Source organism: Hippopotamus amphibius, chromosome 4 (assembly GCF_030028045.1).
Source record: "Hippopotamus amphibius kiboko isolate mHipAmp2 chromosome 4, mHipAmp2.hap2, whole genome shotgun sequence".
Classification (NCBI taxonomy): domain Eukaryota; kingdom Metazoa; phylum Chordata; class Mammalia; order Artiodactyla; family Hippopotamidae; genus Hippopotamus; species Hippopotamus amphibius.
Genome location: NC_080189.1, coordinates 127,535,687 through 127,559,718, shown reverse-complemented (window position 1 = coordinate 127,559,718; position 24,032 = coordinate 127,535,687). Strand labels below are relative to the sequence as shown.

Sequence of the window (24,032 nt, the reverse complement as noted above, 5' to 3'; positions counted from 1 at the left end):
TGCTCTAGCTGGAGCAGCCAATGGAAGTCACGGCCGGGACCCCTCCCACTCCCTCCTCCCCAGCCCTCCCTGCTCCAGTGGTATCCCAGCCTCCTGCCTCGCTCTCTCTCCCTCCTGGTCTGCCTGACACAGAAGTGAGGACCCAGCAGCCTCAGGGTCTGTGGAACCCTCTCTGTCTGCAGTTCCCAGACAAAGCCTCAGCCTTTCCAAAGATGGCCTGGAGACAGCTGTTCCTGATCTCCTGTCTCTCGGCCATTGTGGTCCTGTCCAGTGAGTATGGGGAGGCTCCAGGATGGACTTGGTGTTAGGTGTTAGGTGAGGCTGCTCAGGTGGCCCAGGTAAAGGGGGTGGCTACTGTACCTGGGTGTGTGTGTCTGTGTGTCTAACACAATGCAGTACAGAGAAAACAGCTTGCCTGGTGGTTTCTTGGGTACTGGAGGCATCCAAGTCTCCAGGGCAAGTCACAGCCCTGGGAGGGACTGTCCTGGCCTGGCTCAGGGGGAAGCCTCCCTCATGCCGTGCTCCTGTCTCACAGCGCTGCGAGAGGGGATCGCTGCGTCGGTGGGCACCAGGCAGCCGGCAGGACAAGAGGTGCAGGCAGGTGAGTGCCAGGGCCACCCAGGGGTGCGGGATGGATGGGCTGGCTCCCGAGGTTGCCCTGGTGAGCCCCTGCTGGTTATGACTGGCCTCTCTTGGGTTTCAGGTGTGGAAGAGATTTTCATGCAGGAATTAGATGCCCTGAATTTCCTCAAGAAGCGCGGCAAGCGGTCTCCCAAATCCCGAGATGAGGTCAATGGTAAGGATGCTGGTGTCTGCCTTTTGCTCTTGCCTCCTGCTCCTTCTCTCCCACAGTCAGCCGGCCTGCAGGGGCCGCCAGGGACAAACCTAGGCCTTTGGGTGTCAACGTGACTGCAGCTCTGAATTAGAAGTCATACCATGTTTCCTCGATTGTAGGCCAGTCTTTGACTGGCTATCTGTCGGTGTAAGGAATAGAGAGGGGAAAGGCCACACTGAATGCACTTAAGTGATGAACTGCATCTCGATTTCTGAAAGTTAAAAATGTCCCAAGGGGACTTCCCTGGCGGTCAGTATGTGCTCTCTGGGTAATTCACGGTGTACCCTCAACAGGCAAGAGAGCAGCACTGCAAGCAGGGAAGAGGGCACATGGGACCGGGAACTGGGCATGTGGCTTTGGTGACAGCTTTGCTGCTAAGTGGCCTTGACCACTTCCTCTCCCTGGACCCAGGTTTCCTTATTTATAAGCCCCTGAGAGAGCGGTGTTCAGCCAGCAGTATTTTTAAGTCTTTGCTTCCAATGCATTTGGGAGGCTTCTGAGCTCGGAAGTATGTCTCCTTCTCAGCCTGAAGTAGGCCCCGGTGTCCCCTGCCTGGCAGGGATCCTCATTTCCGTGACCCGCCGACCCTTGAAGGCATTTGAGTTTTCTGCCCTTGAACTAGACTCTTCCAAGGACTCCGCTCTGACCGTCTCTGAGTCCAAGGCTTGATTCATTACTTGTGTGTGTGTCTGAACAAACCCTTTGTGTCTCTCAGCACACTCAGCAAGGTAACTTGCTCAGTGAAAATAACAGGACTGTTTTCAAATGATGGGCAAGAAGTGAGATGAAAATGCTTGGAGATGAAATTCCTTTTTTTTTTTTTTTAAATTGGAGAAGTACAACCACACTGGGAAAATCTCCAGGCCTCACAGAATTTGGGATTTAAAGGTTAACAAATGTCAAGAAACACTGAAAAGACTGATGAGCTTGGGCAGTTCTTGATGGAAATGAGAGAAGCAACCTTCTGGCAGACTCCCAGCGGGGAACGGGCATGAATTTAAGAGGCAAATAGTTTCCATCCTCTAAGTGGATTCAGAACAATGATTAAGCCAGAGGTCCGTCCCCCGGGTTGGAAGCTCAGGGTTTCAGTTGTGGGCACCCAGGACAGCCTGGTGAATGCCTAGGAGGTACCTGAGTGCACCTGCTGTCACCTGGTCAACTCTGGTGATAGGCAGAACAATGCCCAATTATGTCTCAGGTTCAGCAAAGGCAGGCGACATTTTGATAAACTTGAATTTGGAACCAGAAAACAGGCATCTCCTATCTCTAAGCTTCTGGGTAAAGATGCAGGTTACTTTACGGCAAAAGGAGGAACTAATCTGAGGAAATGCACGTTCCTTAGAAGGGATGTATCCTATGTACAGGGTGCATAGCATAAAAATAGCATCTTGTCCCAAGAATTATATTCTTATTCATTGCTGAGTCAGAGGGCCAATTTGTGGCACCTCCAAAAAGGCAATTTGGGAAGACTGTTTCTTTTCTGGAGTACACAGAAATGGAAAATGTTTCTTTAGGAACTGGTGGTAGCTTGGTAAGCACCTGCCTCCTGTTCCCTCTAAACCTCCTGTCCTCTGCCTCCCCACCCCCACCCCCACCCCCCAGCAGCTTTCTGGTACCTGGAGCAACATCAGGGCTTATGGTGGATTGTAAGGTGGATGCTGCGTGCAAGGTACATTCTAGGCCAGTCCCAGCTCTGGCCTGACCAGCTGTGTGACCTTGATTAGGCCACTGTACCTCTCTGAGCCTGAATCCCCTCCTAAGAGATGTGTGGATGTGGGGCAAGGGGCGAGGCATGGGGAAGGACTGGAGTACCAATCCCTTTTGCCAGAATAAAGATGCCCGCAACTACGCAGGCAGAGGCACAAGTGTGGGAAAAATATGGGGGGATATGCACTGAGACCAATTCACAGATAACATGATTTTTAACTGGAGTTACATTAAGTCATATAAAAATAAAATCAATAACTAGAATTTACATAACTTTTTAGCGTAGGCTCCTTACCTTCAAGGATTGGAGATGGCTTATGGTACATTTCACAAAGAAATATTTCTTGTTTCTCCCACCACCTCCGTAGTGTGGGTGGGGCAGGAAACCAACATCTTGTCTCAGTGTGTTTCCATCATCAACCCCCCACTTCTTCTTGCTCCTTGTGGCTGGTGGGGACAACAGCACCTCTGTCTCCTCGCTGTGATGTAAGGGCATCACACCGTGCTTGCGCAAGGTGTTCTGAGGGACCAGCTCTCCCGCACCACACCTTCCTGCCTATGTGGATCTCTCCCGTTAAAGCCCTGTTGAAAGATACATGCTGAAACTGAGAGCTTTAAATCATTTCCGCCAGACAACCACAGCTCTCACACCAAAGAGGTCGATGTAACATGTGAGGGCCAAATGGATGAACCTAGAAACTTACTTTACATTGGAAAATCTAAAATCTAGAGAGATTTTTTGGCGGGGGCTACATTAAGCAGGTGAGGGACAGCTACACCTGCTGGTGAGATGTGATGTGGTAGCTCAGGTAGGAGTCCCTCTGGCAAGCTTCATGTTCAACAGCCAAGGAATGGTCGCCGTGTTTATGTGTTCTCATTTTTCATTTATCACTGGGGGTATTTCTCCAACCACAGAGGTTTACCTCCAATTTTATAATGTGAAACTGGGACTCCTCATAAAAAAGTTTACAGCCAACTTTACTGGGATGCATTGCCACACAAACTAAGGGATATCCGAGGTTGGTATTTCCATCATCAGAGAGTATACCTGATCACTCCATATCCTGTAGCTACTGCTGTGTAACAAATGAGCCCCAAATTTAGCAGCTTAAAACAACAAATATTGATTGTCTCAGTTTCTGGAGTCTAGGGTCGGCTTAGCTGGTGGCCTCTGGCTCAGGGTCTTTAATAGCATGCAGTCAAGGTGTTGGTTGGGGCTGCATTCATTTCAAGGCCTGATCACAAGCAGATTCGCTTTCAAGCTCACACACATGGCTGTTGACAAGCCTCAGGTCCTGCTGACTACTGATCAAGGACACCAGTTCCTGCCATGAGTGGGCCTCTCCACAGAACAGCTTACAACGTGGCAGCTAGCTTCCCTCAGAGCAAAAGTGAGAGGTAGACAGATAGGTAGATAGACAGAGAGACAGATACAGACCAACCCAAGACGGAAGCCAGCCTTGTTTGTAACCTAACCTCAGAAGTCATATCCCATCACTTCTGCCATATTTTGCCCATTAGAAACGAGCCACACAAGGGGAGAGAATCACCTAAGGGCATGAATACCAGGATCACCTTAGATGCCCTGGACCACATGCCATCATCATGCCCTATGGCTATTTCTATCATAGCAGCCATAATGCTGGGTGCAACTTATTTTCATGTCTTTCTCCTGGACTACAGGCCTCCTAGGCAGAGGGACAGAATCTTTCTTACTTGCCTTTTTCATCCCAGTGCTTAGCATATATTCTGGCCGTGACAGGAGCACAAAGATGCTGAATGGACTTGCAGGTGTTGATGTGAAATTAAGTTGGATTATTCTCTCAGGGAATTCATTTCTATCATTGAATTCCTAGCTTCTGAGAGGCTGAGCATGCTTGGATACACCATTCATTTTACAACTGGAGCTAAATGGCTTCAACTTTTGGGGTCTCAGTCCTCTCACAAAACGAAGTGGTGGGATGGGAGTGAACCATTTCAGTGAAGCCCCACCCCTACCCCCTCACAAACAGCCCCTTCTGCACCTGATTACGTTCCTTAGGCAGAATGATTGTTGTCCTCCTAAATGCATGTGGCTGCCACTATTCTTGGGGGCAACTCTCACCTCTTCCCTTCCCCCAGCGGAAAACAGGCAGAAGCTGCAGGTGGATGAGCTGCGAAGAGAGTATCAGGAGGAACAAAGGAATGAGCTTGAGAACTTCGTGGAGGAGCAAAACGATGGTAAGAGCACATCAGCCAGTGACTTCGGGGAAGTGGAGCTTTGTGGGAAAGCCATGTGATTTGCCTACACTTCTCCCTAAATTTTAATTAGAGGAAGGTAAGAGCTCTACTTTCAATTCATATCTATAGACGTCTCCAAAGAAAAAGGGAGAAAGTCACAAAAGTGGCTACAGAACTTGAGAAGAAATGCAAGAGGACAGAACACCTGGGGTACCACCAGCTTGGGGACTGTGGGGCTGGGGGAGTTTTCAGTTGATAGTGTTTTCTCCTCCTACTTGGGTGTGTTCTGTCTTAGCACCTGCACTGGTGGGCTGGGAGGATTTCAAACTCACTTTCATGTCGCTTGGATTTGCGTCAATGTCATGGCTCTAGGAACTGCCCATCCTGGGAAACCCAGGCCTTCATTTACCTGGTCACTAACATCGGCATCTGCTGACCAGCGGAAGCAAACCAGGACAAGCGAACTCAGAAAGCTCCGGTCACGGGGCCCTGCTCCATACCCTCCCCACCTCCCACTTCAACATCTACAGTCCACAGGACCACTCCCTCTCACCCAGGGCATTGGGCCCCTGCGCGTTCCTACAGGGTGTGCGCGTTCCCTCACCCAGGTGCTGCGAGTGTCTTGTTTGCAAAGCTTTGGCCTTTGCCTCTGTGTCTCTCACCAGACACTCAATTAGCACACCTCATCCCACCCTCTGGCCTTGGGAGACGGGGCTCCAGCCTCCCCGCAGGAATGCTGGTTTCAACCAGGCCTCTGGGTGTGGGCGAGGGTGGAGGTAGAGGGAGGCTCTACCTTTGAACCACAACCTCCTATGGGGGGTTGGGGGGGGGGCAGATTCAGCTTTGTATGTATGAAGTGCCCTCAAGTGTCACCTATAGCAAAAAATCCACAGAACATGGAACAGGGATCAGGCCAGGCAGGCCAATGTGTGTTTTTATTCCTTTTTGTTGTCTTTTCTGAAACTTCAAGATTGAAATGCTTCTGGGTAAGTACCTGGATGCAGGTGAGCCTGGACATAAGACCCCAGTTAAGGTGACCTTTGTTAGAGAAAGTCTGCAATTTTAGTTCTGAAGTTGTCAACCTCCTCGCTTGCTTGCTCTGGTGGATTTGGGAGGTAATAAGCCCTAAAGGCACCTCTCAGTGGAACGGACACCATCACCAGGTGCCAGGGGGCTGCCAGCTGTGCCCATGGCCTTGCAGGTGGCATCTGGCTGAGCCCTGCAGACAGGTGTTGGGCAGGATCCTGGCAAGTCAACATCCTGGGAAAAGCTCAGACTCTTGTAATTCAGAAGCAAGTACTTCTGTTAAAGACTTGTTTACCTTGGTGGGCAGCTTGGGGAGAAGCATTTAAAAAACGAGAATGTGGCCTGTAAAATTCCTTCAGTGGTTTTTTTTTTTTTTTAAACTCATAGTATTAATAGCAGCATTTTATTTTGTGCATTTTTAAATGTTTCAGGGTCCAAATCCCTAGCATCTGGACGGAAAACATTCACTGTTTTCCCTCCCATGATGAATTAGGACGAGGGATGCCAGGTTCTCCACCAAAGCCAGAGGAGACTAAGGTCAGGGGCCTCAGGCCCACAGATGCAGAGGCTCCAGGGCAGGGCACAGGCCTTCGGGGACTGCAGTGACAGCAGCTGTTGTCATTGGTTGAGCACTTGCCCTGCAAGGCACAGTACCAAACTATGTAATCCTTATGACCAGCCTCTCAGGTCTTTTAATTTCCAAATTACGGTTTTAAAAACTCAGGCTTAGAAAGGATATGTGAATGCCCAGGTGACATAGGTAATAAAGGATTTAAATGAGTTTGCCAGCAAAGGCCATGTTCTTGTAAACGAAGGATGACCAAATGCGTACAGGTCTTGCAGAGCTTCTTCAATCCAAGGATTGACATGTGAGGATGGAGGGAGGGAGGAGGTAATGCAGAGCGGCCCAGCAGGGTCTCCCCCGAGCTTGATAAAGGAAGGAGGCAAAGCGGTGCAGCGGGCCCAGCCTGGCTGAGGGTATGTGCTGACAAAGGTGAAACTCATTTCAGCTTCCCTCCTTCCCTTGCCTCTGCCCCAGAACAGACCATGCACAGAGGCCAGGTTGCCGGAAACCTCCACCGTGAGCAGTGAATTGTACACAACAGACTCCTGTTGTAACTCTACTCAAAACAAAACCAGTTTCAAGGCAAAAATAACTGAGTTCTGTCTCTGAAAGCTCCAGGATAAACAGTGTTGAGCTCCCACTTCTAAGGCATACGTAGTACCCAGGTCTGCTTCCACCTTCAAAGCTGGAAGCCCAGGTCAGGCCATCCCAGGCTGGCTGCATGATGCCTGGCCACAAGTGGTCCCTACACGAAGGCCGCAGTGTCCAGGCCCTGGGTCTTTACCAGGGAGACCTTCCCTTTGTCTAAATGAAATGGTCTAAGAAGGGTTTGATATGACCTGGGAAGGAAAAATCAACTTCTATGTCAAAATCATGCTCTCAAGATTGGCCAAGGGTAGCTGCCCTATGTGGCCCGAGAAAGTTCTGAAACGGCCCAAGGCTAACAGCCTGGCCTGGCTCTCTGAGCTCCAGGTTGTCTCGGAGGCACCAAGTCCCTAAGAGGATTCCCAGCATCCAGGGTAGCGCACCTCAAGCTCACACAGAAGGAAACACGCCCAGCAGACAAGGCGCCTGAACACCCTGCGCTCACAAGGGCCCTTCATATTGAGGGCACCTGGCTCTCCCAGGTGCTAAGGACCACAGGGACATCCATTTTCTCCATATGCTGAAGCCACCAGGCCGTCCTGTTAGCCCAGTGCCACAGAGGATGCATTTCACTAGCACCAAAGTCAGGGTCACAGGCTTTTGGTGAAGCCCACACTTGAGAAACAGGCAAGGCAGACATTTTGAGTTTTGAATCCTCGCTATTATCTTCTATTAACTTTCTACTCTTCCAACATTTTCCCCAAATACTTAAAAAAAAAAATTGTGGTAAAATATATAGAACATAAAATTTGCCATCTTATCTATTTTTAAGTGTACAAATTCAGTGGCATTTAGTACATTCACAACCATCACCTTTATTTATTTCCAAACCCCTTTTATCACTTCAAACAAACTTTGTATCAATTAGGCATTGACTCCCCTCCCCCCACAGCCCCTGGCAGCCTCTAATATATTCTCTGTCTGTATCAATTTGCCTATCCTACACATTTCATAGAAGAGAAGTCACACCACATTCGTCTTTTTGTGTCTACTGTATTTCATGTAGCATGTTTCAAGGTTCATTCACGTTACAGCATGTATCAGAATGTCATTCCTTTTTGTGGCTGAATACTACATAGACATATCTATACATTCCTGTCTATCTAACAGCTCACATCTTATCTGTTCATCTATTCCTATTTTCAGAACTGCTGGGTTATATGGTAATTCTGTCCAACTTTTTGAGGATGCTTTTTAAACACTGATAGCCTTGGGATACCTGCTTGTGTTTTCATGGTACCTAACAGTGAGTGACAGGCAGTCTTGAACTGGCACCTGGAACCTAATTCTGTAGCTTCACAAAGGTGTTATTCAGAAACATGTCTTATCAAAGACAGAGAAATCAGACTTTCTTACTCATTAAAAACTCCCTTCTTTTTAGCCTTTTACTATGAAACATTTCAGACACATGGAAAAGTGTATAGTATAACAAATCCTCATTTAACCATCACCTGGGGGCAGTGATTATCAAGATTTTCCTGCACTGGCTTCATCCACCCCCTTTCCCAGTTAGTTTTAAAAGCCTAAAGTTATTTTTAAAGCTAAGAAATAGTAAGAAGGAAAACCTTACTCATAATTCTATCACTTAAAATTGACAATTATTTCCTTCCATGATTTTTTTCAACAGTATGGTTTGCAGTCTATTTTTCTGCTGCTGTGATTTCGTATTCTTAGTCAGTGTGTCTCTGGGCCAGTTTCTGCACTCGGCTCCTCCCCCTTTGCTGGCTGTGCAGGGAAGGCGCACTGAACCGAATGCAGGACCCTAGTCTCCACTCTCCTGGCAACCAGCTCTGTGACACTCACCTGTCTGGGCCTGATTGGCAAAACGAGACCTTTGGCTGGGACATTGTGTCTGTCACCCATGCACACAGGCATAGTGGTTCATGTCATGGTTGGGGGGGTGGGGGGTCAGGACTCTGGGTGGACTTGGTGGCTGTCCCCAGATCAGAGCCCTCCATCCTCACATAAAGAATTCAACTCTCGTCCCCAGAGCAGGAAGAGAGAAGCCGCGAGGCCATCGAGCAATGGCGCCAGTGGCATTACGATGGCCTGTACCCATCCTATCTCTACAACCGCCACCGCATCTGACTCTGGCCTGACAGACCCGAAGACAGAGCTGGAGACAGCCCCCCCCCCCCCCCCCCCCCCCCCCGGTATTCGGGCATCCCTCTTGCACACAAACAGGCCCCTTCACAGGGCCTCAGCCTGGGGCCTTCTGTTCTCATGGATGTCCTGGCTTGCGCTTCTGGGCAGATGATTTTCTGAGGTGAGCAAAGGCCTGTGGGGCCTCCTGGCGTCACCCCTACAGAGGTTTCCTATTGCTTTGCCACTTCCCACAGGGAGACTCCTGGCCCATAGAACGATGAAAGAATCACAGTAGAAAGAAAAGATCACGTGTCTGCTTGCAGCTTATGAATAAAAACGCTGAGTCAACGCTCTGCACTGTCTTCTCAAATCTCACTGAGCAGCACCAACTTGTCCCCCCCACCCCCCAGCTGACAGTGGGACTCTCACCGACGCGGGCATCAGGAAGCTTGGACTCAGGAGCACTGCTCACTATTTCCACAGCCTGTCTCAGCAGTCACATGACTGGCAGGGACCTGCTACTGCAATTGTTTGGGTAAAACCCATCCTCTGAGCCCAGGGCCTTCTCACATCTCTGAAAAGAGACTTAAGGTTCAACGGTGGTTTCTTAATGGCATCACTCAGAGGCCAGAGCCGCAGTGAGGCCAGGTGTAACCAGAACTAGACAGCAGATAAGGTTCAGTTTTAGTATCATCTCCTTTTTCTTCGTAGTGTTACTTTGCTAGAGCTGCCATAACAAAGTGCCAGAAACCAGGAGGCTTAAAACAATGTACATTTATTCCCTCACAGTTCTGGAGGCTGCAAGTCTGAAATCAAGGTGTTGGCAGGGCTACATTCCCTCCTAAGGCTCCAGGGGAGGGCCCTCCCTTGCCTCTTCCAGCTTCTGGGGGCTTAGCTGTTCCGTGGCTGTGGCAGCGTCACTCTAGTCACTGCCTCCGCTGTCACTCAGCCTTTCTCCCCAGGTCTCCACATCTTCCCTGTGTGTCTGTCTCTTCTCTTCTTATAAGGACACCAGTCACTGAGTTAAGGGCCCACCCTACCAGCCTCACTAACTTGATTACATCTGCAGAGACCCCACTTCTACATAAGGTCAACACGCACAGGTCTCAGGGGTTATACTTCTGCATATCTTTTAGGGGAAACAATCCAGCCCATAGCAGTGCCCTTTCTTCTGTCCCAAGGGCTCTGCCTTCCTGCCCCAGACTCTACAGTAGGCTACTTCCTGTCTTGCTCCCAACTGCCTTCCGTTCCACACGAAGAATGCAGAAAACTCAAGAACAACATAAGCGGACACCTCTGTGGGGGTCAGCTCTCAATGTTAAAGAGGACCCTAGATGAAGAATAAGCATCCACTCCTGGCCATCTCCCTGCCCCACCCCTGGGCCCTCTGCTTCCCCCTTGACTTGGGTCCCAGGCTGGCTGGTCCAGCCTGCTTTGGAGGTTGGGTTTCCAAGGCAGTATAGGGCAGCTTTGTTTTGAAGAAAAGCTGCTCAAATGTAGTAAAATACCCCATCAGAGGTGGAACAATTAATTAGATGTGGACACTCTGCAATGAATGCAAAGTAATTTTTTAAAAGACTGGGACAAAACCTTTAAAAGCATTCTAGTGATCAAGCAATCATGCGCATTTCAAACCACCTCCTGTACAGTCAGCACTATATCCGAAACCAGGTTATCAGTGAACACCCCACCTACACAATCTGCATGTTCCCACCAGCCACCTCCCTGCCTTTGGGCCTGTTTTCAACCGACAGGCTCTTTAGGAAGCCTGCTGCTCCCCACAGCTCTCACCGCAAGTACCAGGAGCTTCAGATTTGAAGGTGACAGCAGTGGAAGAAACTGGCATGAAATAAAAGCTCTGCAGATGCCTCGATATTTCATTACTGTTTTCTCTTATTGCCTGATAAGATTGAAATTAGGAGGGCAAGTCCAAAATTATCAGCACTCTGGCTGTAGAATTTACAGAAGTTTTAATATAACCGGGGTGCGGATAATTTCTGACTCACTCTCCTATTTGGGAGGAACGAGCATTTCAAAGTTTTGGAGCATAAATCTAAACAGACCGAAACGGAGTTCTGCTGTTTGTCCTCCACCTCTGCCATCTCTGGTCTACACTGGAGAAATCAGCTGGCTTGAGAACAAAGGTCAGAGATGATCCTCTCTGAACTACAGGGCAGGAGACTCACACGCATCCCACCTGCTTCCTACCGCACCCTCGAAAGTAGAGCAGAGAACCTTAGCAAACGGGCCAGGTCTGTGCTCTCGGGGGTGGGGCTCCTGGTGGTACCCGGCCCACACATGGATTAGGAGTTCTTGGTAACAGGCATGTAGGAACCACAAAGAATCTCCTCAGCTCAGTTACCCAGGGCAGCGAGAGATGGGGTTCTCGTGGGGCAGGTGCAAGCTCTGCTGACTGCTAGCTCAGGTCCCGAGTCAGGGCTGCCGGCTGCTGGGCCGGCGATCCAGGTGGACCTGTGCTCCACCCACACGAAACACCCTCTCGGTTGACCAGGAGCCAGACGCCACGCCAGCAGACCCAGTCCCTGACCCTTTAGGTTGCTAACCCGAACTTACGAGGGTGTGCGTGTGTTTTCACACACCCAGATGTATGACAAAGAAAAGGCAAAGCACTGCTCTCTCACATCAGCCAGGAAACAAGAGGAGCCACGGTCTGGCTCATATTGTGACAATTACACACCCAACGCCTCTGGCAGGAGAGCCGGCAGCCAGGTGCCTGGTGGCTGATGGAGTCTGACTCAAGGCCACACTTTGCAGCCAACTGGCTCAAAAAGCCTGCTGCTTACACAGAAGGGAACGCTGGGGCCATACAGATGTCAAACACCAAGAATGGTCTGGGTGAGCAGCCAGTTTAAAAGAAAAAAACAGCCTCTCCTTGTCTGTTTGATAGCCAGGCTTTGCACGTCAGCTCTAGATAAAGAATTCTGGCAGAAAGAAGAATTCTATTACCTCGTTCTACCCCAACCTTAACAAGGCCACCATTATACCTCAGGATTTTAGAATTCCTTCATTCAAAGTCAATCGCAGCCATTTCCTGGGCAGGGAGAAGGATGCCAAAGGAAACATGACCAGAATCTGGGCAGCTGAGTTTCATAGGAATTAGTAACGGAGGATCTGTATTTTCAGAGACTGGCCTTGTCAAAAGGATGGCCTTTGGGACATTCTTCTACCTCTTTTCTGCTGTTTCCTTACTATCCCCAAGTCCTTTACGGGTCCCAGGTATGTAGCTGAAAACAAATTTTGCCAAAGGATGAATTGGTGAAAATGCTTTTCCCACTAGTTTTGCATGTTGTCATTCTATTTTTTTTTTTTTTTTTGAGAGTGTATGTGCTCCAGGGGAGATTCTGTAACTTACCATGTGCCTTTGTTTATTTAGATTTTTGGAAGGAGGTGGTAATTTTCCTGAGATCCAAAATGATTTAAAAATTAAAAAAAAAAAAAATGTCATATGCTTTTTTTCATTTCTAATTCCTTTTCAACCAATTATGTTCTTAATTCTTTGGCAAGTTTTTCATAATTTAAAAGCTCTTAAGGGATTTGTCCAAAAGCAAATTGGTAAAGTATGGATATTCTAGTTCACAAATGTAACTTTGGTATACTCTGTGATTTTCAATGACACTTTAGATACAGTTTTGTCCACTTTCCACATTATTTTTATTTTTCTAATTAAAATATGAATAGGTAATGTATACACATGATATAAATTTTTCACAGGACAAAAAAGAATTCAGTATCCTTTCCCTGTCTCGCAAAGAAAACCATCATCCCCAAGTCTGGAGCACCCTTCAAGTGACCTGTGCACATCTAAGTATCCAGCTGTACTTCTTTTCCATTTTTATTTTTAAACTTTAAAATTAATTTTTGATGAGTGATGCCTACTTGACATATTAAACTAACTTTCTACCATTAAAAAATTTGTGGTTAATTTACAGTTAAGCAATTTTCATAAAAGCCTTCTGGAAAAAAAAAGCTTCCTGTGGGAATGGCAACGTTTGAGGGGACATACCTCACTGATTTAATAGGTAAAGTGAAAGTGAAAAATATTTTTCTAGATAATTTCTCATTAATTTAGACTCTGTAATAATCAGTCTCAAATAACATACTAGTGAGTCTGAATCATTTAGTGTTAAAAACTTTCTAAATAAAATGACAGCATCTTAATGAGGCAGTGAGGTCCGGGAGCCTTTGCATATGATTTTATTACCTCATGCTTGGTTGTTTACCATGCATCCAGCACAGAACTGTGGTACCAAGGCGCAAGATATTTTATATTTTGTAAGTGGATTTAGATGATAAAAAACCCACATATAATGTTAGCTTGGTCCCTTGAAATCACTGTTGAAAAAAGGGAATATTACATTCCTTTAGTAAGTCACTGAAGACAGCTTTTCTTGTACCTTTAACTCAAAGTGCATGAATGACACACAATTGGACACTACTTTTGTCTTGGCATGATTAATAATTATGTAAGAAAGTCGGCATCACCACCTGAAAATGTACTCAGCCCAGAATTTGAATACACTTCCTCTTCTCAAGGCCAAGCCCACTAATGCTCAATGGTAACATCACTCCATGGAATATAAGAGAAGACAAACAAAAACCACACCATTATTTATAGATCTTGTCCAATCTTATTCAAAATACTTCCTTGATACTTAATGGTGAAGGAAAATGCTTTCCTTCTCAGCCTGGGAACAAGAAAAAACAGTCATACAAACAGGAAATGAAATGTTAAAACTTCTCAGGTAACAAGATCCCATATGAAAATCCCAAGGAATCTACGAAAAAGCTGCTATACTAGTATGTAAGTTTGGCATGATCCCAGGATACAAGGCCAATAGACAAATAAGCATTGTATTTCTGTATACTAGCATGTATGCAGAATAACTGGAAATTAAAAATGAAAAAAATACCACTTATGACACCATCAAAACTATTTAAAAAGACAAAATATGTATATGATCCATACACTGAAACCACTAAACATTGCTGAGAAAATTAAAGACCCAAATAAATGGAGAGACATATTATATTCATAGATAGAAAATCTTAATATTATAGATTAAACACAATCCTAATAAAAATTTCAGCAGGGTTTTGGGGGTATAAAATTCATAAGCTGATTCAAATATTTACACCAAAATGCAAAGGACCTAGAATTACCAAAACAAATTTTAAAAAGAACAGAGCTGGAGGACTAATACTACGTGGTTCTAAGACTTACTATATAACTACAGTAATTAAGACAGTGTGGTACTTGCATAGGAATGACATACAGATTAATTTAACAGAACTAAGTCCAGAAGACCCCAAAATGTATGGTCAACTGATTTTTGGTAAAGGAGTGAAAATAATTCACTGAGGAAATTATAATCTTTTCACGGAGTGCTGCTGTAACAACTGAATGCCCATTTGGAAAACAACGACTCACAATCCTTACCTCACAACTTAAACAGAAATTAATTTGAAATGGATCACAGACCTAATAGTAAAAGCTAAAACTGTATTAGAAAAATTCTGTAAGAAAATCTTTATGATCTTAAGGCAGGTAAAGATTTCCTAGCTAGAATAAAAACCACATAAACCATAAAAGAAAGTGATAAAATGGGCTCCACCAAAATGACAAAAATGCTCTTTGGAAGACACTGTTAAAAAAAAAAATGAAAAGGCAAGCCACAAACTAGTAGAAAATATTCACCACACATGCATCCACAAAAAGCAACTGTAGGCTTGGAAGAAGGCGTCTGCCTAGGCAGTGGTGTAAAGGCTGGAGGAAACACCCGAACATGTGGAATCCCAATGCCGGGCATCAAGGGCCATATCCACACCCGCCTAATGTCAGGTACCCTGGAGGTTGCAATCCTGCCCATCCACCACCGGCCAACCCTGTCTGTCCTCCAGGCCCCTTTCCGACTCCCCCAGGAGCACCCCAGGGGAATCCAGCCTTTCCCCCTTGTGGGCCCTGTTATCCTGTGCCACAACCAGGGTATCCAGGATGCCAACCCTCAGGTCCCTACCCTCCTCCATACCCACCACCTGCCCCTGGCATGCGTCCTGTAAATCCATTGACTCCTGGCATGGTAGGACCAGGAATAGTGATTGACAAGAAGATGCAGAAGAAAATGAAGAAAGCTCATAAAAAGAAGCAGAAACACCACAAGCATGGCAAGCATTCCTCCTCCTCCTCCTCCTCCTCTTCCAGCAGTGACTCTGATTGAATACAGGGCCTGGACCCTTCCCTCAAGTCTCTCCAGTTCTGCTCTCCCATCAAGCTTCAGATGCCATCTTGTACTGGGGGAAATATAGCCCCCGTGTCCCTCTCCCGCCACCACCCCTGCAATCTAAGCCTCACTCTGCTGATAAACCCTAACTGGCTAGGGAAAATGAGAAAAGAATTGCCATCAGCTAACAAAGGCCGTCTTTTCACTGCTTGGATAGAACTTTTAGCTGATGGGTTTTGCAGGAGAACTATTTTTTGAAGATGGAGATTTGAACTAAATGCTGAAGACAAGTCTAAGATCTGTAACATGTGATTTTTTACTTTGTTTTTTAATACTTATGATTGGGGAGATGCTGTGGAAATTTAGTTATGGAAAGAAAAAAGTGACCTGTACCTTTCTTGTAATTGTGGCACGCTTGGGTGATTTAGTGGCAAATAAACATTTCCCAGCAGGCCTTTTATTGATTGCACTCCCTGCAAGGCTGCTGGGAAATGGAGTCCATTTGGTTGATGAGCTCTGACTGCCATTTTGGAAACTAATCTCTGCTCCTTAGCTTAGTATGCTATCTCAGGTCTTCCTCTCACTCTCCAACTCTCAAAATAAAGCTGTTTCTCCTGGACTCTGTTCACCTGTGCCATTACCGTGGTTGGGTCTAGCACATTCTGCTACTTTTGCTGCCCTTTCACAGACCCTTTAAAGTGTATCAGTTATATGGTAAGGAACCAGAGCGTCATCAGGAAGACACCCTACTGTCCCTATATGTCTCTACGGGGAGGATCCTTCAGAATTGGTTCAGGCTTAGTGAAATGAATCTTTGATGTCTTCCATTTGATGAATGGATATAGGTCTTAAGGATAAGTTTTCGTTATCTGCTACCAAGGTTCTCAACTCTGGCTGCCCATCAGCTATCAGAGAGTGATTTAGGGCTTTGCCTGAAAGACTCTTGATAAAAGTCTTTAAGGATGGGGCCCTGCAAATCAGTGTTTTTAAAAAATGGGGGGTGATTTCTGATGCACAGCTAGAATTGAGGGCCACTGGTTTACTGAATGCCTTACATGGTATTACACATCAGGTTTTCAAAGATCTGTCGAGTAGAGGAAAAAGACATCTAAGAGAACTGACTAATAAAGATAGATACTATAAAGTTCCAGAGATATAAACCTGGAAATAACTAGCAAGGGAAGGAGGACTCAAAGATGACTTAACAGGAAAAATGACCTTGAGTGGAGAAACATGAGTAGAAAAAAATGAAAGAATAGATTTATTAAGTGGATGGCAGAGAAGGGCTGGGAAAGGCATGTGCTTAGGTACAGGATCTAAAGCTCCATAGCATATTTGGGAATCACAGGTATCCCAGTGGGGCTAGATGCCCTGGAAAAGTAATTATTGAGGAAATACTGTGTTTCAGGTGCTGAAGATACAAGGATGAATAAGATAGTTCCCGCCCTTCATGGCCTACAAGAGCTATGGGAGCAGATGGATGTGTGAATAGGCTATTATAATACAGTAAAAGGGACCACAACAGAGACAGGGATCAAGCAGTGGAGGAGCAAAGGAAGGAGTGACAGTGCCAATGAGAAAAGAGTGAGGTCCTGGCTGGGCCTCAGGATGTGTAGGAGTTTCCCTGTTGGTAAATAACATCAGCTAACACTGAGCATTTATGTGCCAGGCGCTAAGCGCTTTACATTTATAACTTGTGTTAATCTTCCCAGCAACTCTATTAGGTAGGTACTGCTGCTTCCATTTTGTGGAAGAAGAAAACTTCAGTCAGGATTCGAACTCAGGCAGTGTGGCTCTTGTGTCTGTGCGTTTAACCCAGTGGATTTCAGGCAGAAGAAGCAGTTTTGCAGAGGCACAGAATTGTAAAAAGGCATAGGATGAAAGTTAAGGATTTCCTGAGCCTGAGATAACCATACAGGAGCCTGAAAGCAGGAAATGAGGCTCTAGATGGGTCTAGAGGAAGGAGGGGACTTGAGAGGTATTTCTGAGGTGGAACCCACAGGGCTTGGGGATTGAGTGTGGGGCTTGAACAGGGAAGGAATGTTTTTAGTTGGCTGGATTGCATCTATGACTTGTCCCTGGGGTGAGTTATCTGAAATAAATGCTTAAAAAAAAAAAAAAAAAAAAGAAAAAAAGAAAAGCAACTGTATCCAAAACACAGAAAGAATTCTTACGACTTGACCCAGTAAATAAGTACAGATACACAAATGGCCAATTGCACAGGAAAATATGTCATGAGGGAAATGCAAATTAAAACCACAATGAGATACCATCATACACCCATCAGAAGGGCTAAACTTGAAAAGACTGACAATACCAAGTATCGGTGAGGATGTGGAGCAAATGGAACCCTCATGCATCTTTAGTGGATATGTAAAAGACTACTTTGGAAAATAGTTCAGCAGTTTCTTATGACGCCAAACACTTACCAGAAATCCCACTCCTAGATACTTACTGAAGAGAAACAAAAACATATTCATAGAAAGACTTATAACTGAATGTTGCTAATGGCTTTATTTATATCAGCCCAAAGTGGAAACAGGCCAACCTAAAATTTCCACCTACAGGTGAATAGTGACATACGCATGCAGTTGAAATACGCGATAACAGAAAATGATCTACGGACACAGGCAACAACATGGGTTTATTTCAAAATATGCTGAGTGAAGTGTAAGAGTACATTCTGTATGATTCCATTTATATGAAACTCTAGAAAAAACAGATCTAAACAGACCAATGATGGAAAAGAGATCAGTGATGGATGAAAACTGGGCTGTGGCCTGGCTGGGACGTGGCAGAGGCAACCTTTTGGGGTGATGGGAATGCTCCCTATCTTACTTGTGATGGTGGTTATATGGGGGTAATATTTACCTCAACCGTACACTTATGGTGTATGCCTTTTGCTGTGTGAAATTTAGCCCTTAATAAAGTTGACTTAAAAAAATACCAATAGAGAAGTCTCTGCTCGAGCAACATTACCGCAGACTTGGTTGCAATCCTGGTTTCAACCCATACTTTCAAATCACTTAATTTTTTCTAATCTGCAAAACAAGGACACTCCCAACCTGGCCCTGTTTTGGGAAGTGTTACACAGTTGCTCCTCATTATTTGTGAATTCCGTGTATTTCCGAATTCACCTAATTGCTAAAATTTATTTATAACTCCAAAAGCAATTCCTGTGGTGTTTTTTGTGGTCACTTATGGACATGCACATGTGTGGACCAATGAGAAATCTGAGTTGTTCCCAGCTGAGGTCAAACAAAACAATACTTCTGCTGGTTTCAGCTCTGATACTGTAAAAAGATGTCCTTTTCATGCCATATTCGTCACGTTTGTGCTTTTTTGGGGGTGCTTTTGCTGTTGAAAATGGCCAAGCATAATGCTGAAGCACTCCTGAGGGCAGGAAGGTTGGGATACACCATCCGGAGAAAACGAGTGTACTGAGATCAGCTTTGTTCGGTCATGAGTCACAGTGCTGTTGGCTGTGTCACATTAATGAATCGACAATATATATTATATAAGGTGTCTTTAAACAAACACAGAAAATACAAGGTAATGTATTCATCTGGTGAAGATGTGACCAGGGGTTTGAGGGAACCTAAGCCTGTATTTCGCCTACGAGCAGCGATTAGGTATCTGCTAGTTCCACTGGTGACTGTGAGAAACATAATGACTGTGAATAACAAAAATCCACTGTTTATATATTTCTAGTTCTTTCTTCCTTTCTTGGATGAAATGGCTTTGAGTTTTCACCACCTCGATTACCGGTGTCTGGCTTTTATTCAAAATGCAGGTCAATTTTATTGGATACGTGATCTGACTGTGCAGGAAATGCAGGCCTCTTCCCCATCTTGATCTGGACAGTTCAGCTGTGTGGCTGCATTCTTGGCTTTCTTTAATATTCAAAAATTCCACAGCTTTTTCACAAACTGCTGTCAACTTAAGCCAACTGATTTCTTCCACCTTTTGTGCCTCTCTGTTATTTTCTTTAGATACATCACCATTTCTTTCTTCACCATTGGCAAATACAAAATTTCATTTTGGGGGCCAGTCATCCTCCTTGTGGGCAGTACTGCTTTCAAATCTCTCCCCATGGCAACTGAGGTGTCTGCTCTACCTGTAAGAGCAGAGGCTCTGATGGGCTGCTATCAGTGACAACTTACTCTCCTGATTTTAAAAAATTAATGTTGTCAGACATTTAATTTCTTAAAAACATCAAGCTTTACTTCTATCATCAACTTTTACACAAAAACTCAATTCATTCAATCACTGCCTGTCAACTTTGCGATACATCAGCTTGTAATGTTTTTAAAAGTTGAAAACTGGAAAATTTTTAAGTGAAAACTTTAAATGTTTTAAGTTCCCCTTGGGGACAACTGCACACCAACCATTCGGAAGCTTCTTATTTGCTATTGTTTTCATTGTTTTCTACACTAGTTCATTTTCCTTTCGTTGTTTGGAAAGAGAAAGTATAGTTTAACAAAACACAAGAGAAAGATGATTTTCTTTAAAAAGCCACTTATTTCCTCTAAACAGAAAAAGGCATAGGGAATTCCCTGGTAGCCTAGTAGTTAGAGATCCGGCAAGCCACGTGGCATGCCGCCCCCCCCCCCCCATTAAACAAACAAACAAACAAGAAGAAGAAAGAAAAGAAAAAGGCATAGAAAAAAAAAATCTATTGTGATGACCAGAACAGTGTGATCAACCATGAAGGACATAGCCAGTTTTTGTGTGCTTAGACCACTGTGTACTTACCCTGCTTTGATGGCCCGTGATTATACAATAATTCCTATGTTGCCGAAGAGAGTGTAAGAAAAAATTAAACACACATTTTGGATTCTGAAAACATTTAATACATGTTGATAAAGAAGGTGGTAGGAGTAAAGACTGGCCTCATGATGAATCACATTTTCAATGCAAACAAGTGCCCCCTCCAGCCCACCCATCCCTTCTCATCCCTGAGTATTCTAACCCCCACCCCCCCACACACGGCACCCCCAGTGGAAGCCCCCCAACACCTAGAGTAACTGAGAAGTAACTTGATTTTATTTTTAATCATTCAAAATTTAAAAATTAAGTTTAAAAACAGAGGGCATCTAGATTCAGCTTACCAATTAACCTTTATAAAAATGTTACTGCACAACTTATACACAATATACAAGTGAATCTGGACTCTGACAACATCCTCGGTTCAAACAGGAACAAGTTTCTTATATAGGAAGAGGCTCCTCAAAGAGTAACCTGGAGTTCAGTGTCCAGGCAGCTGCTCAGCTGTGAGCTACTTCAGGTCCACAGCTCTGTTTTAAGTTTATGGGAGAAACACACCTACTCGAAATGAGCCATCAAAAAAACCAGAATTTCAAGTGCTTTTGGTTCTTTTTGAGACTTCAACATTTTCTCTGTTAGTTAAAAATTAAAGAAAAACAAACACGCATACACACTTCCTGGAAAGTAAAATACTCCTAAATATATAGCTGTAAGGATGTGAGCTTAAGAAGAACACAAGCGTCAGACACAGCAGCTTCTACCCACAAAGACCAAACTTTGATGAAATCCAAGGCATGTGAAATTTATTTCTGTCTCTTGAAAACCTAAATCAACTATCTCCCACAACCACCTCCTGTAAGTGTCATGTTCCTACTATAATACCATCTTGGGGGTAACCTAAATTATTTCTAGCTAGAATTTAAATCCCAATATAATAATCCTATCAATTGACCCAATCTTTATGTGGCATTCACTTGGGTCATACAGTATTCGAAAATCAGGTTGCCCAGGCAGAGGACTCTCCTAAATGGAATTTTCTGGTGGTAACCTGCATGAGGTTTGAGCTATAATTCTTTTGTTTGTTTGTTTGTTAACAATTCAGAAAACATTTATTAAGTTCCTTGTATTCACAATTTTTAAAATCCCTCCAACCACCCAACGCTCACCGAGCACCAGCAGGGCAGCACTGTGTTTGGCACCTGGAAATTGAACCACACTAAAATATACAAGCTAGCAGGTGACGAGGACAAACAAACCCATTACTGTAAGTTCCCTGCCAGAGCAATGTTCAAAATACAGCAACAACCTCAAGGAAGTCATGTCAGCTGCTCCCAGGGATACTGGGCAGGCATCACGGAGAAGGCAAGCTCGAGCTGCTTATCTTGTTTTTTCACTTTTCATAATGACATTTTACAACACACGTGACAATACAGAGATGAGCACCAGTCTCGGTGTACCCATGACCTGGCTTTAACAATTAGTAACTCGGCCACCTTTGGTTCACCGAAACCACCACTGCCACCTTCCATCATTTTATTCTTTGAAAGGCAATCCTTGACATTTTTATCATTTCACCCATAAACACTGAGCTGTGTTTGAGGAATGGCCTGGAAAGGATCTTCCATGAGCAACATTCACCTCCGCATCTATTCTTCTGCTGGTGACCCTGCCAGAGTCACATACTCTGATTCCTGCAGTGACTCTAAAGCCTGGCTGGTTCAAGGCAAGGACCCGAGACCTTATGGGCACCTCTGAGTTGGCTTTAGGACAGATAAGACAGAGCTGATCCAGTGAAACCCCATCCTGCCGTATTTGGAATGCTGGCCGTATTTGGAATGCTGGCCTCATTCTTCTGGCTCTTGGTCCTCATAAAATTGCTATTTCTTTAGAAGCTCACTGAGCACCTGATTTTTTTTGTTTTTTAAATTTTGCTCAAAGACTTTTTAATGAAATGTGGAAATGCTCACTATATAATACAAATGAAAAAGATTGTGTATATACAATGTGATCTTTTTTCTTTTTTCTTTTTTGCACCTAATGTTTGTACAAAATGGTGGCTATAGTCCACATTCGCATGTGCCCTTAGCAACCTCCGGGAGAACCTTAGACTGTAGAGGTCTTGCCCTGGGGGCCAAGCTGCCCCAGAGTTGCTTCCTGACGCCGCTGTGATCTTCCCTGGGTGGGGAGCCTAGTGCATCTGAACGTCTGGGCTATCTGTCTCCCACCCCTTCAGAGTTTCCTCTCAACATCCACGCAGTTAGTTACCTAACCCAGAACGTTACCCTGGACTCCCTCTCCAGCACAATCTGTTCCTTTAAGACCATCCACCACTGTCCACCTCCATCATCACCCTTCCGTCCAGGCTGCCACTCCCTTCCCTCGAGTGCTGCAATATGTCAGCATCTTTCTGCCTTTAGCACCCCCGCCCCCGCCTCATTCTCCCCGTGGCAGCTGAGTGATCTTACAGAACCCCCTGCTTAAAGCCCTCTGGTGGGTCCCAATACACACAGGATCAAGACCCACGTCCTCACCACAGCCAAGGAGGCCCTGCAAAGTTCAAGGCCTGCCACCACCTGCTTCCCCAGCTTCACCTGCAACAGCACCTCCCTGACCCGCAACCAAAATGCTCTTTTCAAGGCCTGCTTTTTTGCGTCTCTGTGCTCTTACCTGGGAAGCGCCATTTCTCTCATAAACAATGAAAGGGGCACCTCCTGCGCCCTTGCACGCATGAGCCATCTCACGTGAGTCCGCGCCACCAAGACATCATCGCTTTCATTTTGCAGCACTTAGCCCCGAGCCTTGGCCGCGGTCACAGAATCAGGGAGCGGAAGAGCCGAGACTCGGGCGTAATCACAAGTCCCAGGCTGCCCCTCCCCCTCCATCACATGGTGATCCCTGACCTATAATTCTTAGTGGGTATAAAGCATATCTGCACATCCCAAACTCCACAGGATTGTTGTGGGAGGTTTCTGTTTTCCAATCGGGCTTCATGGCTTCTCAAATTTTACATTTGTTTTGGTTAGAGGTTTCAAAGTTTCTTTAAACCATATTTAAATAAAGCCACATTTTAAAATGATGAGATTTTAGGCATTTCCACTACAGAGCTCCATGATATTGTAAGGGCACAGAGACCATATAAATATGAATTAAAAGGCCAAGTGGGTCAGTAACTTGATTTCCAACAACAAAATAGAGGTAACAGTAGAATCAGAAGGAACCCGGCTTTTAATATCAATACAGCAAGACTATATCAAGGGCGGTGGTCATAATTTTCTAGATCGCAAAACATTACATTATTTTTAGACTTTGCGTGCTCAAAGACACATTTCAAGATCATTTAGTCCAATCTTCCACATTTTACAGATGAGGAAACTGAAGCCCAGAAGTCAGGCAGGTTACCTGAGGTAAATTCATTCTTTTGCCTCTGGGTGTCCACATAAATATCAGAACCTCAGTGTAATTAAGAAGTGACACTGCATACTCTATAACCCAAGCGAGAGAAACACAACTCTTGATCTACCTCCCAGTTTGGGGGCATAAAAATTGTGTGAATTCTGCCATCAGTAGTGAGATTAGGGAAGACAATGCGATCTTTATTTTCCACTTAAAGGTCAATATTAAATTTGATGTTAAACCAACACAACCAAGGAAGAAGACAACGTTGCAGGTTTAACAAGGATTCATCCTGACTGTGTCAACCAGGAACACTGGCAACTCAGAGCCAATGCTCTGCTTTTCCAGAACCACAAAAAGCAACGTAGGCTGTGGGTACCTGTTTGAAGTCGGGGCTATATAAGGCTATTCAGAAATTTGGCATGTTCTTCTCCTCTTGGTAACAGGGTTTCTCCTCCTATCTTTGGACCTGTCTTTTCCTAGAAAAATAAAAAGAGTTTAGTAAGAAATGGGTCAACATTATTTGCAAGGGTCACTAAAACCCCTCACC

General features: G+C 45.1%; 3 protein-coding genes across 9 annotated transcripts in view; 2 read left to right on the top strand and 1 right to left on the bottom strand.

Moving 5' to 3' along the window:
* Nucleotides 1-24,032, bottom strand: part of MCM10 (minichromosome maintenance 10 replication initiation factor) — a 137,930-nt gene that overhangs the window by 80,102 nt on the left and 33,796 nt on the right. For 6 of the 7 annotated variants that reach the window (XM_057731602.1, XM_057731609.1, XM_057731606.1 and 3 more), the window contains one exon: nucleotides 20,319-23,961. In XM_057731602.1, the coding sequence (XP_057587585.1) occupies nucleotides 23,878-23,961 (84 nt within the window). In that variant the 3' untranslated portion in view covers nucleotides 20,319-23,877. Of the gene's footprint in view, nucleotides 1-20,318; nucleotides 23,962-24,032 lie in introns of those variants that run through there. The other variant, XM_057731603.1, reaches the window with a different exon arrangement.
* UCMA (upper zone of growth plate and cartilage matrix associated) lies at nucleotides 149-9,117 on the top strand. The gene is made up of 5 exons (XM_057731627.1): nucleotides 149-270; nucleotides 536-601; nucleotides 704-796; nucleotides 4,664-4,762; nucleotides 8,989-9,117. The coding sequence occupies exons 1-5, from the start codon at nucleotides 213-215 to the stop codon at nucleotides 9,084-9,086; spliced, it is 414 nt and encodes a 137-aa protein (XP_057587610.1). The 5' UTR covers nucleotides 149-212; the 3' UTR covers nucleotides 9,087-9,117.
* On the top strand, nucleotides 14,847-16,193 carry LOC130851387 (proline-rich protein 13-like). Its single transcript, XM_057731626.1, has one exon. It carries the CDS (start codon nucleotides 14,888-14,890, stop codon nucleotides 15,317-15,319), a length of 432 nt encoding a protein of 143 aa, XP_057587609.1. The 5' UTR covers nucleotides 14,847-14,887; the 3' UTR covers nucleotides 15,320-16,193.

Excerpts from the sequence above, each read along its gene's own strand:
- UCMA (XM_057731627.1), top strand. The coding sequence starts at position 213 with ATGGCCTGGAGACAGCTGTTCCTGATCTCCTGTCTCTCGGCCATTGTG. Across the intron at positions 271-535 it reads GGCCATTGTGGTCCTGTCCA|CGCTGCGAGAGGGGATCGCT; the intron begins GTGAGTATGGGG and ends CCTGTCTCACAG. Across the intron at positions 4,763-8,988 it reads CGTGGAGGAGCAAAACGATG|AGCAGGAAGAGAGAAGCCGC; the intron begins GTAAGAGCACAT and ends TCTCGTCCCCAG.
- LOC130851387 (XM_057731626.1), top strand. The coding sequence starts at position 14,888 with ATGTGGAATCCCAATGCCGGGCATCAAGGGCCATATCCACACCCGCCT.